The 15,080-nt window shown below is 48.5% G+C and overlaps 1 protein-coding gene across 2 annotated transcripts in view; it reads right to left on the bottom strand.

Moving 5' to 3' along the window:
- ARHGEF6 (Rac/Cdc42 guanine nucleotide exchange factor (GEF) 6) overlaps positions 1 to 12,535 on the bottom strand; it is a 29,567-nt gene extending 17,032 nt beyond the window's left edge. The window contains exons 1-7 of one of the 2 annotated variants that reach the window (XM_009873410.1): positions 12,445 to 12,535; positions 7,454 to 7,581; positions 6,835 to 7,036; positions 4,177 to 4,247; positions 2,691 to 2,785; positions 1,067 to 1,162; positions 116 to 238 (exon numbers count right to left, since the gene is read on the bottom strand). In XM_009873410.1, coding sequence (XP_009871712.1) covers positions 116 to 238; positions 1,067 to 1,162; positions 2,691 to 2,785; positions 4,177 to 4,247; positions 6,835 to 7,033 — 584 coding nt within the window. In that variant the 5' untranslated portion in view covers positions 7,034 to 7,036; positions 7,454 to 7,581; positions 12,445 to 12,535. The remainder of the gene's footprint in view (positions 1 to 115; positions 239 to 1,066; positions 1,163 to 2,690; positions 2,786 to 4,176; positions 4,248 to 6,834; positions 7,037 to 7,453; positions 7,582 to 12,444) is intronic. The other variant, XM_009873411.1, reaches the window with a different exon arrangement.
- Positions 12,536 to 15,080: the final 2,545 nt, after the last annotated feature.

The following is a 15,080-nucleotide window of genomic DNA, read 5'->3' as shown; positions in this document are numbered from 1 at the left end:
TCTTCACAGGAGAGATGTTCAAGTCCCTTAATCATCCTTGTAGCTCTCCCTTGGACTCTCTCCAGTAGGTCCCTGTCTCTCTTCAGCCTGAATCTCCTCCTCCTCCATCACTCACCTGTGCTGTGTGAGGACATTGACTGCCGACGGGTGATTAGCACAGTACGTCAGGTACAGGGAGCGGAACTGGGGCATCAGGTTCATGAAGCAGCCTCCCACGCGCTGCTGGTTCTCAGGGAGCCTACGGACGCCAACACAACGTTAAGCCTCTTGATCCACACCCTGCAGCTACAGCACTCTCAGGTACCTGCCCAGGAACTACCCGCTGCACACGGACATTCCCAGGTCACTGCATCACTGCGGCACCGAGCAAAATACCCACACCTGCCATTGGGGGAGGAGGAAGAAGGTGGTCTTCAGATGGATCTGGGCTTCTGTGGGGAAAACAGTGGGTAACACAACCTGTGTATGACCCAGCCCGTCCTGTCCCACCAGCAGGGCTGCAGCTGGGATGCTGTAGCCCACTGGGGCTGATGAGGAAAGAACTGATGCTGGAAAGAACTAGGTACAAGGCAGGAGGGGTCCCACTGTCTGGGCTGCCCATGAGTATGAGAGGAGATGGAGGAAGAAAGAGAAGCCACAGCCTGAATATATTTCCAATATTCAGTCTTTTCCCCATCTCTTTTCAGCCCTTCCAAATGAGAGGCTGGGCTAAGGCTAAACAGGTCTGCCAGCCTCCCCATGGGAAATTATCACCTCTTTGCTGCCTGGCAACCCTCATCTTCACCCTTGCCAGATCTCCCATCCTGCCTGTGTTTGCATCATTGGTCTAGGTACACTTTCATGTCAGGTCTAGAGACACTCTCATTCAGCAGATGCCTTAACAATAGAAATGTCAGAGTTTCTGCTACCTCCTGCCAAAGCACTACCTGCTGCCTTCCTTCAATCCTGTTATTTTCTTCTATATTTAACAGCAGCTGCGGGGGGAACATTAATGAACATGTCCTTTCATTACTTTTTATCTGCAGTTTAGTAGCTTAACAACCTCAGTGCTATGGCATGAGCTTACTTTGCAACTTCTTCCAAGGCTTGGTTCAGTGTTTGCTGAAATGCAGAGATTTCTTCCACGTTTCCCAGCAATGATGCGATATCCACAGCGCTCAGCCTAAGAGAGTCAAATCACCAATTAGCATCAAAGAAGTACTGTCAGGAGCATCCCCATCATATTTCTAAGTGGTTTTTCCAAAAAGACCCAAGAATTTCTCTTTCCTCAGATACACCATCGAATATGGGAAAACACAAAATCCATGATCTGTGAGCTACAGACCACAGCCTCTGGAGAAGATGTCTGCTGTCAAGGATTATCTTAATTGGATTTTAATCACACTAATCTCCTCAGATGTTTAGCTGTCTAATAAACAGAGACAGATGGGATTTCAGCCGGAGGTAGGGAAGGTGGTGTGTGCACAGTCATAGAGACAGCTTTGTCTTTGGGGATTTTTGCTGTGGGTTTCCCTACGGGAGGAGGATCCTATAGAGTGGCCCCTTGAGTAGGGGTTGCTGTTCCTTGAGCAAAGTTGGATTTTTACTAGCCAAAGCTAATAAGTCTGCCTCTGTCATCCTCAGAGCCATCCTCAGAGTCATTCTCGTACCATCCTCATTTAAGCCATTTGCCACCTACAAGGCTGAGGGCATGAGAAATTCTCACAGCTGCATGTATCCCACATGCAGATTCGGGGAAGGCAAGGGGAGATGTAAATGCAAATGCCTTGAGACATCCCTCCGGACTGGACAATGCCTAAACACCTGCCCTCCACTCATGACGCCCCGGGGCTGCCTGGTCCTCCCACCATGTGCTCGCCTGGAGGGACCCTGTCCCCAAACGCAGCTGAATGGACACGGTCACCGAGATGGCACTGTTTGGAAGAGATGACTGTAAAGCTGAAGCAATTAAGTGGGAGGTAAAGTTAACTGCACCAGGTCTTTCACACAGGGTGAAGCTGTCAACAGGAACCTGCTGATGGGCACCAGCGCGCTGCCTCGCGCTGCCTAGGTAAGGACAGGACGGCGTGTGCTGCCTCTGCACCGCCCCGGCCATCAGGGATGGAAAACACTAATTTCTGCTAATTTCTGCCCCCCTCAACACCCCGGCACTGTTCAGGACATAAGGGATGGCAGCATGCTCTTCCCGAGCACAGAGGAGTTCAACACCGATGGCTGCGCAGACCTGGAGACAGGGGACTCACTTCTTGCTCAGCGACAGTTTGGATTTAGCGAGAGGCAATCTAACTGCAGAGAAGACGTGTCATCACACACAAAATGAAGAGATGAGTAGGAGATGCCACTTGGGGCTGAGAAGTCACAGCAAGGCAAACCACAAGGGGAGAAGCCATGCAAGGCACGCCGCTGGGAAGCACGCATGCTGCGACAGCCACACGGGAGCTCGCGGGTGGGTTGGACCAGGCAGTCCTCTACCAGAGGGAAACACCCGGCGCTAACCCAGCCCGATGCCTGCATGGCCGCCGAGCAACAGGGAAGAGCAGAAGCCTGTACAACGTGGGATTTTTCTCTGGTTCACAGAGAAGCTGTGAGGCTTTACAAGAAGAGCAGTAACAGTCCCTAAACATTCAAAAGCAGGAAAGTAATGAACTACGGTCAGCTTTCTCTCCATCTCAGGTGCCCTTATATCTTACTTATCATAAGACTGGAGGGGTCTTAAGTAAGTTCCCAGAAGTGACTGTAGTTCCTTCGCATAATCTCGTTCTGTTTCCAGAATATTTTGCAACACCTAGGGTGAGAGACAGAGCACTGAGTAGATCTTTGTACTAGCGACTAGTCAAAGGAACATGACATCAGCTTCCAAGTGGGGAAAAGCATGGAAGTGTATTTTAAGTCCACAAATTACATTTGTTAATGCAGAACCCAGAATGCTCAGGAAAGCCCTGCGGGGTCCAATTTCGGAATTTTACTTTGCAAACTGGGGGAAGCCTGGAAAGCAGGTGTTAAGGGCTGCTCCTTCTTCTCTGCTAAAGCACAAAGACAATGTCAGTTCAGACCTGAGTTCAGTATTTGACCCCCAAGAGTCTCATGCCTAACCCTGCATGCATAACTGGCTGCCAAGGTAGGCAAACAAATGATTCGTGCATGCGTCCTGGGAGCACCATTTGCACGCAGGCAGGCAACAATTTAAACGCAACAGTGGCTGGACGAAGGACGGCTCCTGTGGCAGCTCAAGCCAGGGCCACTTCAAGGACATGTTGAGTTGGGTTTGGTCCTTCTAATCCATCTCAGCAATCAACTCATCTCCAGCAGCAGGGTAGGTAAACCCACTGCCTGCACGCTCCCAGCTATCACTCAAGTTTCCCAGTGTGGATGAGCTTTGGAGACAGTGGAGGTGGTTCCCAGATCTTTGGACATACTGTTTCTGCTTTGCTTCGCTTGAAATATATTTAGACATGCTGATGAGCATGTTTCACCTCGGGCACTAAGAGCCAGGGATGTTAACACGCAGGCATTTTAACTCTTACACTGCAGGGCTCGCTCTAGCCTGGACCCAGCGGGAAGGCACCTGCTCCCCAGCTTTGCCAGACCTCTCACCACTCAGGTAGAGTAGGTGATGTTTCTCCACCTCTTCTGCAGCCACAGTTCATAGCCTGGAAGGCTGAGCTGCTTCAAAGCCAAGCCCAGCTAACAAGCCAGACTGTGAACTGTGGTGGCTGCTTCTCTGAGGGCTGCAGCTGCTGGCAGAGGCACAGGGCAGGCAGCTCAGGGTTTAACATCTCCAGTCAAACTCAACAGAGGGATTGCGGATCAGAACTCTAATTTGGCTTGCTTCATGCTGTGACTATCTCCCCACCTTTATGAATGGGGGATAGCCCACAGTCAATGGCAAGGACCGGACCAGAGACGTCGTGCCTTAATTTCCCAACACTGATCTCAAAGCTCCCACCTCTGCTCTAGTATCTCAGTCTCTCCTTTTGACATCTCGCAGCAACTTCCATTTGTGGTTTATTATTTTGACAGCCTTGAATCAAGGAAAAGACAACAGCTGCATTTAAACACAGGGTCACATCCCCAATTGTTACAAATGGCTTCAATGATTTCTAAGGGAAGAAGCCTGTTCAGAAGATTAATAAGACGCTACTTATTAAAATGTATGATCAGCACTTTAAAACTTACCACAGGGTAATAATTCTTTGTCAGCTGAGTGCTTTCAAGTCCTTTTAATGCTTTGGGAGAGAGTGGTTTATCTGTACAAAAAAAAAACATCAATAAATTACAGCACAGAGTTCTCATTATTCCAGCAGGAAAAGTCACTGCTGCATCATGTCCAGCAGACGTAACTTCGCCCCTGTGAACACAAAACTTCAACTGCAGGGTTTGTTTGCCTGCTTCAGAAAAAACAGGAGCAAACAGAAGGCGTGTACGACACTGAAGGAAGCCGGGCGAGTCGCATCAGAAGCACTGCGTGGTCTCTGCCAACTAACTTACAGGTTTGCTCTGAAATCCCCACTGCAGTGTGGCTCCACCTGGCCCACAGAATCTCTGTTTTAAAACTGGGTGTCCGTCAGAAATGCTGGGTATAGCGTTTTGTTCCAGGTGATTCACAAGGCACTTGAAGCCAACAACAATCACCGAGTTGAACCCTGTGCTTGCAGTCATTAGTGATGCAAAATCCCTCTCTGAGCAGCAGCAGGTTTGAACAAAAAGCTCCCACAAACCTGGAAGTCAATTCTCATCATCTTCTGCATTTGCTAAATCCCTGCAGATGCCTCCATGAACAGGCACACACACAAGTCTCCGCTCCATCTTCCTTCCCCAGAGAAGCCCATTCCCGGGCAGCAGCAGGGCTTTTGCCAGCTCTCCCAGCACGGCAGTGGCACCGTGACCCCTCGAGATGGGAACATGTGGGCAGCGCGGTGCCCATGCCGCACACCTCGCACCGAAACGCCTCCATGTCATGCAGAGCTTCGGAAGTCTCTCCTTCCTCCCTGCAATCGCTCACAGAAGGCAATTACTTTCACACTGATAGCAGGGGAGAAGCTCGAAATTGATAAATTTAGCCCCTGGAAACTGCAGCCTGATGTATTGTCTAATTATTGCCTTTGTAGAGCTTCCTGTCACTTCCAGACGGCAGCTCTGGGCTTCATTTAAAGACTTGGAGGAGCTCTGCTCGACGCAGCTAGTTATTTCCACCCAAATGGCACGTTTAGGACACCGTCAAGGTAGAGACACTGCCGAAAAACAAGTAACTCTATTTAGAGGGACAAGTCTCACACTTCGGAGGTGAAGAAAGCAGCTCCTGCTGGCTTGCAGTGAGGGCTCCCCCAGACTACAGCCCCCAGGCAGGAGAGGGTTAGCTGGTGGCCCCTGTATCCATCATCTGCAATACTATCACATGTCCTAAGCAAGCAGAGATGAGGGGAATGAACCCTCCTCCCATATGAAATGGGTGCTGGAGGGAGGATTCAGAGGAATAGGCTCTGCAGACAAAAAAAAAAGTAAATCTGACGGGCTCCTGTACCAGGATCAATGGGAGACTTGTCCATCGCTTCAATGAGGTGCCATTACTTCATGCAGCTCCCACCTGATTTTCCCCACAGGACTGAAGTTTGCTCTCCTTTTTTAAAAACATTTCCCTTCCCCACTCGCTGACTTAATTAGTGATTCCCGGGTCGTGCCAGACAAGTCTACAATCTCTGCTGCAACGTCCTACTCCAGCTAAGACATCATTTCCCCGAGGGCAAGAGTGGGAGATGAGATATCTTAACAATGATTTTTTTCATTTAGAATTAAATAAAAACTGGCCTAATTCTGAGCACTCACTCATTAATTTTATTCTCCCCTCCCTTGCTTTCTCACTTACAAGTGTGGGAGCAAAGACGTCCACCAGGAGTTGCACTTTCCGCAGTCGCTTTGCAGACCACTGTTCGTGTCTCACAGTGACTGAGACCAGGGCTGATCCCGAGCCATAAAACCAGCACCAAGCACACAACAGGTCTCTGTCTAGGCTAAGCCCTCGAGGCTCATTAAGGAATTAAAGTTGAGTTTTGTGAAAAAAATAAGTTTACTGCCACACAATGGTCTTGGAAGTACAAAAAAGTGAGCTGCCTGACCGGCTGTGGAACACTGTGGGGCAGTTAGCCAGCGGCACGCTTCAGGCCATCACCACCTCACATCTAGTTAAAATCACATTGCGGAAAATGTTAAGGACACTCAAAACAAAGCTTGATAAAGGCAGATGTCATGAGATGGACTGTCCGCTCAATCTTCCTTTCTTAATATTGCAGCCAAAGATGCACCTGCGGGAGAACGTACTACATGAAATCAGCCACCACCATGGACAAAACCAGGTGACTGTTCCCGGTGACAACATAATTTTTGTTGGTTTCCTCACTGAGACTGTGAGCATCCATCCCACCTCTGCCAGAAATGGCAGGATCAAACGCAGATACATTGCCTGACCGAGGTCTCTAACAAAAAGCTAATTCTGGGCTCAGACACTAGAACAACCTGACAACTCCTCAGGACAAAGGGGACCCACGCATCATCTCCAGCCTCGTCCTCCGGCGACATCTCCACTCCTGCACTGCTGGGGCTTGCGGGAGGGGCAATAGAAAGGCACGATGCGGTGGGGATGAGGGCAAAGCAGCTCTCAAACAACTCACGCAAAAGACTAGGCTTTACCTTCCTGGCCCCATTCATCATTCCTTTAGCCCTGCTGCTTTAAGGACACAAATGGTCCTTAATAAATGGCGGCAACTTCCCAAAGGCACAAGGATCTACGCTGCATTATACCGCTGTCATTCAATCAGCCCTTGAAAGCAATTTGCTTACCGGTGGATTTGATTTCTCTGACGTAGTTGCTGGGGAACCAGCCTGTTTTTCCATTCAAGGTCCCTTCCCACCAGCCCCCTTCTTCAACCCGGGTGACATAAATAATGTCTCCTTTGTTAACGGAGAGTTCATCCTCATTGGTCTGCTTAAAATTGAACCTGGCCTTTACCACCAGCTGATGACTGCCATTCTCGGTCATCTCCTAAGGAAAGAAACATGGAAAAACATCAGTAAATAGTCCAAAACAGCAGAAGTCACTAGGATTAGCCATTGTTCTTCTTTGTTGTGACAGCTGTTTTTTCAGTATTGCTCTTTACAACAAGCAATAAAATCTTGCTTTTGTGTAAGCATTCCCACCAGAGGACCGCGAGGTCCTTCTCAAGAGTTAATTTAGTTTCACACTGCAATGGATGGCAGATAAGAATCATTCTTCTCCTGTCACAGAGAGGAACACTGCGGTTTGGAGAAGCCACCAGACTCTCATTAGCTGGGGCAGCAAAGCCGTGATGAAGATCAGGGGAGAACAAGCCCCTCTGGTGTGCTCAACCCAGCGATGCCACTCATACCCCTCTAACCCCACAGCCACCCAACACTTGATGAGATGTTAAATAAAGGATACCACAGGCTTGGACTGCCTCCTTAACACCTTCGCTGACTGTGAAGCTGTGCCGTTGGAGTCAGTGTGGGGACCTCCAGCCGCAGAGCTAAGAGACGATAGATGTGAACATGGCCCTTCTGACGGCTGATCTGGTGAAGCAAAAACAACATCTGAGTTTTAGCCAAATGTCCACCACTCCTCTGCACCACAGCAAAGAGTAAAACCCGTAAAGAAAACAAGAACAAGGAACAACAGCTGAAAGAGCACATATCAGACCAAGATAGCAAGTGCACCGCAACTCCTGTGTGGGTACTCTGAGTGGACAGTGAGGGTGGTTTTGCTGGGTTGGGTTAACCCTTCTGTGACGGAAGAAACTGAATTGCACCCCAAGGCATTCCTCGGTTATGCCAGCTCTGCACCTATACATCCAGCTGCAGTACTTCTTTTAATCCCCCTTAAAACTGTAGAGAAATAGAACAATACTCAGCCCAATGCTGCCTAACCAGGAATGTTTCTGGGATCTGAGTAAGAACTGTTGAAGGTGTCTCCAAGTCCAGCTCACAGATGAGTGCTCTTCGGTCACCTCTGCAGCTGCAGCGTGGGCTTCCCTGCTGAGGGGGGAAGAATGCTGAACAGCTGGTCAACACAATCGCTCCTCTATTTAGACAAGTCCTTCTGGGTTCATTATACAGCTGAAAGAGGCTAGGCACAATTTTGATTACTGTTCATGAACCACTGCCATTAGCCATGTGAAAGAGGGATTCAGACCTCGCTGAGGAAGGACAGGAGCGTCACCCCCAGGAGATGAACAGCCCACGGAAAGGCTCAGGACATCCCAGCGGTTCTGGGAGTGGCCTCCTTCACATGCTCCAACATCAGTGTTTTGCAAACTAGTCTCTGGACTTGTTCGTGCCACCACCTGTCTGAAGCTGTTAAAAATGCTGCTGCTCTGACACATACCAATTTTTCATGATTAGCGATTTGGTTCTACATTGATACGAAAAAACTTGTCAGAGGGTAAAAAGTTTCCTGGTCACAACTGGCCCGTGCTGAGATTCAGGCAGTGACCTCATCATCAAGAGCAGTTCTGGCTCCTGCAGGAGCTGGCAGCGCTCAGCTCCAGAGCCCTGCTTGGATGCTACAGGGCACTAAAACCATGGGATTCAAGCCACCTCATAATACCCCGTGTACTGTACCTCATGCCACACCACAGGAAAATGCTCAGATCACCTCCTTTCTCTACGCCATGGTGCTCAAATGAAACAACAGCAGACACTGCCTTTTGAGTAAACTGTGAAGTACTTTTGAGATTTGCCTGGCAGCTTCTTTTCAGAAGAACACTTTTAAGAACACTTCTGTATCCCAGAGCTGCTGTTTTCCGCCAGTGGTGTGGACTTAGCATGCCCACAGACCACAACACGGGGAGAGAGAAGGGCAGTCTGCAGGCTTCACTGTGCTGTCCATCCCCGTCCCCTGGATAACGTTTGCTCTTCCTTTAAAAACACTGCAAGGGGAGAGGGTGATCGAGCCACTGCGTGTGCGCAGGAAACGGAAAACACAAACTCCTAGGCTGCTGTTCCCCCATTCTCCTCCAATCTGAATGTCAACATGGAAAAGCCATTCTGAAGGGGAAGTTTGGTGGGAGTTACAGGAACTCAGCTGGGCTTTTATTCTCCCAGAGGATTTTTGTTTCAGGAGGAAAACATCTCATCCTTAGACTGGACTGGAGCAACACAAACTGTGAGCTCTTGAGAAGACTTGCTTTTTTGCCTTTCTCTGACATCTTGCACAATGGGCACCAGGTCCATGACTATGACTTCCAGGCACCGCTGCCTTACAAACCCCCAACCACTCCATACCCACGCTCCAGTCTGCTCAGTCCATACCCCAGTGATGGACATTCACATATGTGCTGCCAGTGAGTCAGTTTTCTCTCTTGCCCTCCTCGTTCCACAACTGCCTGATGACGACACGATGAATTCCCAGCTCCCTACATTGCAGCAAGAGCAAAACCTCTCTGCATGGAAAATCTACTTTGCAAACACAGAGGTTTTGGTGCTTTTTTTTTCCCCCACTGAAGCACCCTGATATTTGCAGGGGCTGTTTCGGCTGCTCCCAGCAACTTGCAGGCCAGGAGCAGTGGGCATCTGCCAGCGTGAGATGTTCTTCCCCTGATTCCTTCAGAAAAGGGAGGGTGTAAACCGCGAGTCCAGGCTTCTCCGCTTATTCAAGCCATCAGCAACAGTCCCACGGAAATGACTCGGTTACTGTAGATTTTATGTTTCTCCCTGCCCCTCCCAATCTTCCAAAGCTTTATAAATATCTGCAGCAACCTAGAAACAAATGTAAAACTGACTTTGACAGTTTGGCAGGGAAGTGTATCATTTATATTGCATCATGACAGCGTCCTATTTTATGCCTGGTCCAGCATGGAACACTGCTGCCATATGTTGCTTAAACTATGGTTAAAATAGCTGGGTTTTCTGCTCACATTCCTACACTATTTTTGGCAGACGAGCTTCGCCTGATCCAGCACAGCTGGTTTTCCTCCCCTGCCTTCTCTTTCAGATAAAAGCATCACGCTCTGCATTGCTGTTATTTGATGGACAGATGCTGAACTCCGAGTTTATCCACCACCGCCAACGCCTCTACTTATCTGCATAACAAGATCCTCGAAGACACAAGGATTTGGACTTCAAATGGATACTCAGAAACACGTTCCCACGGCCTTTCCTTAGCTGTCACCTACTTTCCTCTGCTTCCAATGAGGGTGTTGGGACGCAGCAGCTCTGTGGGTGCTGGGATGCACGGGCATGCCGGAGCCCTGGCCACAGCAGGAACCGCAGTCACCAGCACCAGGCTTGTCCTGATGCTCCATCCAGCCCCTCTGGCGAGACGGAAAAACCAGGCCATCTGCGGTGGCGGTTTGTAGGACACAGGCTCCTGCTTCTCAGGAACTTTGCCAAACCACCAAAAAGCAAACATTTCAGACATGTATTTATTTTACCCTGTGCTTTTCCCAAGGGTGCTCTCCGCCTGAGCAGCTAATTATATCGCAGGCATTGCGCTTTTTAACATTTAAACAGAAAAAGCATATGTTCAAACAGATGTTTGCCATGAAACCAAGAGGATCCCAGCTTCCCTACGGCCCTGTTGGTAACGTGTGACAGGAACTATGCCCCAGTAAAGCCACGTCCTGAGGCTCACCCGGCGACTGCACAGCAAGTTGGGACATGGCTGGCTGCAAGAAACGAGTTAGGGCTGTAAATAAGGGCACTGCTGTGACAACAGCCCCGCGGCCCTGCTGTCCCATCAGCACACCTCCCGTCCAGCAACAGACAAGCACAGAGGCGGGAAAGTTTCTCCCTCTTTTTGCTTTCAGAATAATGAAGCTAATGTCAGCCATAATGACTGCATTTGCAAAGGCTGCTCCCGGTCTAGGGAAGCTGCATTTCATACCCCTCACCACGTCAAACTGCGAGAGCTTTCTACATGGGGTCAGGGTCGCCGAGTGCTGTCACTTAACGGAGCGCTGGGGCTGTGAGGAGATGTGCTGAGGCTGAATTACCATCGCTGGCTTCCAGGGAGCGAGTGGGAGGCAGAGCTGAGGACTGGCTGCAGAAAGGCACTCTGAGAACCTGAATTTCTTGAGAGCAGCATTATGCACACATACACATGCATATGTGTGTACCTATATATACGACTACTATTGTTGTTATACATTTTATGTATAATTATATGTTATATATTATTTTTATATGTTGCTTTTTATATAATATATAAATAATAATTCATACAACAGTTTATATAATGTATAAGTTATATATAAATGATTTTACTAAACCTTGCATCGAAACAGAAAAGAGGAAAAAGGGACAAGAGGGCCCCGTCCCAGCAATGAGGTTGTTTCGTTGAACGCCTGAGCAGCTTCTGTACTAGAAGAAGGGAACCCAAAAGCAAAAACCCAGGTAAAAGAGAAGTCAAACAACCGAGAAAACCACCACAAACCAAAACTAGGCAAAATGCAGTAAGCCAACAGAAAAATCTTCCCACAGAAGGAAAATTGTGGGTTTGGGTTTTGAATTTTTCCCCTTTTAATCACCTGAAATGTAACCTGTCACAGGGAAACTGAGCTCTTCTGGTGCTGGACTTTGGTGGGTGTGCAGGACTCTCCGTGCAAAACTGCTTGTATGATAGGGGTCCATAAACATTTCCCTCCTGTAAACTCTCCCTGGTTCCGTAAGGATCTGCTCCTCATCTCCTCAGAAAAGAGACCCTGGTCCTCTCACCCCTCCCCAGAGCCCCACACTGTCATCTCCCTGTTGAACTTCTCTTTTCACAGTCTATGTCACTGCATAGTAGTTTAAAGCAGCCTGCGGGGAACAGCTAGATATTTGGGATGGAAACAAGAGCTTTGCTTCCGCAGCCTGCTTCTGCACCGCTTCTGCACCCAGGGAGGCAGGACAAGCCATCAGCTTGAATCCCAAATCCGGGAGCCTCCTCCATGGATCCAGGGAGAGGGGAGAGAGAAACATCAATACAATTGACCGAGCATCTAACAACAATGTTTGTTTTGACAGTCAGTAAAGATATTATGCAGATGAATCTGTTCTTCTCTTTGGCTTTAAAATGCACTATTTAAAATCTGATCTTGGCATTTTGGGAGGTGCATGCTCATTTACATGGAGGCTCCTTTACAATGACCTACTTTGAGATCCCTTAATACTGTCAAAACTGAGCAGAGGTCCCTTAGTATAAAGCAATAATAATCAAGCTCTGCACAGTGCATACGGCAACCCTGGAACGTCACATCTAAACCCGGAGTTGGTAGAAGCACGAAATGTCGATCCCATCATCCAGCATCAGGCACTGGCAGCACAATTTGCCAAACCTCCAGAAATCATCACAAACTAGGAATTACCAAAAAAAACCACAAAAAAACGAACCACTGCAGCATACACATGAAACAGAACTGGAAAAGACAACAGGGAAAAAAAAAACTTTTTTCTTACCTTCAGTAGCTTTACTGACAGCTGTTAAGGTACTCAGGACCTTGGAGAACTGTTCTCCGGTGTACAAATCACGTGGATCAAACACCTGCGAAAGAGAAACTTGGTCAGTTGAGCCCGAAACATCTCACTCAGGCCATCTGAGCAGCCCACGCAGAGGGTGACAGTGAGGATTAAATAGCCCGTATGTCTCTACAGGGGAAGGGTGTTTATTCAGGGCTGACAAGTCCCATTTCCTTTAGAGCAAGTGAATTCCTGGGGCACCGGTGGCGGGCGGCGTGGGAAGGGCAAGGGGACCCAGCAGCATTTGGAGCGTAACACACATCAGTGCTGTCTGCAGAGCAAGGACTCCTCTGAAAATCACAGAGAAGGTTATTGCTTGCCTTGAGGGGATGAAAGATTTCACGCTGCTATTTTTGTTATCGAAAGCTGAAGAGATTGAGGCTGCACACATATATGTACATATACACATGTACACATTTTCCACAGCAGAGGAAACGCACACACAGAATTTTCTGCTGTTGCAATGTGGCCTATACGATACATCTATGGTTTTTTACAGGAAGACAAAACCAGTTATTTCATGTGCAAAAATTCCACTCTAAAGAATTCTGTGTTTCTAAGCTTCAATGGCAAAAGAGACACACATAGTTGTCAAGGGCTTATCTTCTGTGACTGGTGACCTGGACCTTGGGCACCCAGCCCTTCAGAAATTGCCACCAGCACTATGAGCTTCCAAAACACTGCGGTCCCCTCTAACACCTAAGAAATGCCCTCCCGTTCATACAGACTGTACGAATCCTACCACTAACAAAGTAAAGCAATACAGAAAGCCCCCGTGATGCGTACCACCAAGGCAATATCTGCTAATCCCCAAAAACATGTTGTTTTGCAGGCAGAGACCACAGATCTGCAAAACCACTGGATACGAAAGATGATTTTAAAGCTTCCCTGGCAGACACCATCTACTTACAAACACTTCCAATGCACTAAAGAGCGTATCCTCCTAAGTAAGTACATGAGCCTTAATTCCCTTAAGGGTAGTGCTGCCCTTTAAAATGGCCCTTTCTTGCTTTCCACATACAGCTCCTCCAGTACACTTGGCATATTTCAAACAGGAAGGGGACTGGTCTCTTCTACAGCCCTGGACGCTTGCAGCATCCCTTCCTCTCAACAGACACATCAGTGCAGTGACAAAGTCCAATGCAGGCAGTAAGTACAAAGGCTGCTCTTTGTTGAGAATATATTAAAAAATTCAGTCAGCCACTCAGTGCTGGAAGAAAGGCTTTACCCTGAAGAAACGTAATCCATGCTCAGAGGGGGAGTAGCCTGCCATCATTACACATAGGAAAATCCATAGCTCCGATCACACCTACCACTCTGCACGTTTCCGGGACATCCCCACCTGCCTTGGGCTGTTTCTGAGCCGATCTATCGCCCTTGTTCACTTAGGTTTGCTCCTTTGGACCACATGGACCACAACCCCTCTGCTAGCTGGTGCATGAACTAGTTTTCCTGCCTTGTGATTGCAGCCAGTGCTATCTGAGCATCGCCTCGGGCCCTGAGCCGCATCTCTGTGGAAAGGGAGATGGTAACGGAGAGCCTGGGCCCGTGCTGACCCCGCTGGCAGCTGCCAGAGGATTCAACGTTACAGTAACGTGCCTGCACCCTCCTGCCAAGGAGGAGAGGAAAGTAAACCGTGAGGCTGGGATGTTTACGTGCATCTCCCTGGTTGTGTTGTTTTCTCAGTCATACCCTTTTTCTTTCACTAAGTCCAGAAAAACAAGTCCTGCCTTAAACGAATGGCTTTTTCTCCCCTTTTTTTCTTTACTTTTTCCTTTTTTTTAAAGAGTCAAAATAGTAAAATACATCCCGGATCTTTCAATGTACAGAAAAATGCTGTAAGCTCAGAGTCATCCAGCTGACGAAGCTCAGGGCGAAACGGTGGCAGCAAGGAGATGCAAAAAATACTGGCAGAAAAGCAAGCAGTAACTTTTAGGACTCCTCTTCACGGAGAAATCATCTGGAATAGCTACTGTGAAACAATAGCTGTGTGGAAAAGTTTCTGGATCAGCTACCGCAATGTAAATATACACTCTGCAGCTTGTCCCAAAATAAATTCATCATACAGAAAAGTCTTCATTTATGAGCTAAAAATTACTTTTTCCAGCACGATCTATCCATAACTCCGTTCCTAATTAGAAGACAATCTGTGAGGCTAGAAGAAAACCAGAGCAGGGAAATGCTTTTTTGTTCTTAGCTCGTGGAAGATCTGGTGGATGTAAGTACAACCTCGCTTAAACCTACGGCTGTCATCTAAGAATCTCCAGGAAAAGGCTTTTCCGACTTTCAGAGTCACAGACTGCAGCTCCCCTTGGCGAAACGCTCCGGCTGCTCCTTCAGGCGTCACACTGGGAGAGGGAAAACCTGCACTGCCGCACCGCCAGCCCTCCGACAGACGGACAGACGGGCAGACAGCGAGGTGAGGAAGGGCCGGGGCTGGCAGGGCAGCAAAACCAAACCCAGCTGCGCCTAGCAAGTTACCAGCGCCCAAAACCCCAGCACCGGCATGGGAAATGCAGAAAAGTTGGGGGAAGCCGCGTTTCGAGCCGGAGCCGTTGGATCTGCACAAACCAACT

The sequence above is a fragment of the Apaloderma vittatum genome, unplaced genomic scaffold, assembly GCF_000703405.1.
Source record: "Apaloderma vittatum isolate BGI_N311 unplaced genomic scaffold, ASM70340v1 scaffold12407, whole genome shotgun sequence".
Lineage (NCBI taxonomy): Eukaryota > Metazoa > Chordata > Aves > Trogoniformes > Trogonidae > Apaloderma > Apaloderma vittatum.
The sequence above is the reverse complement of the archived record's forward strand: the minus strand, read 5'-3'. Positions and strand labels throughout refer to the sequence as shown.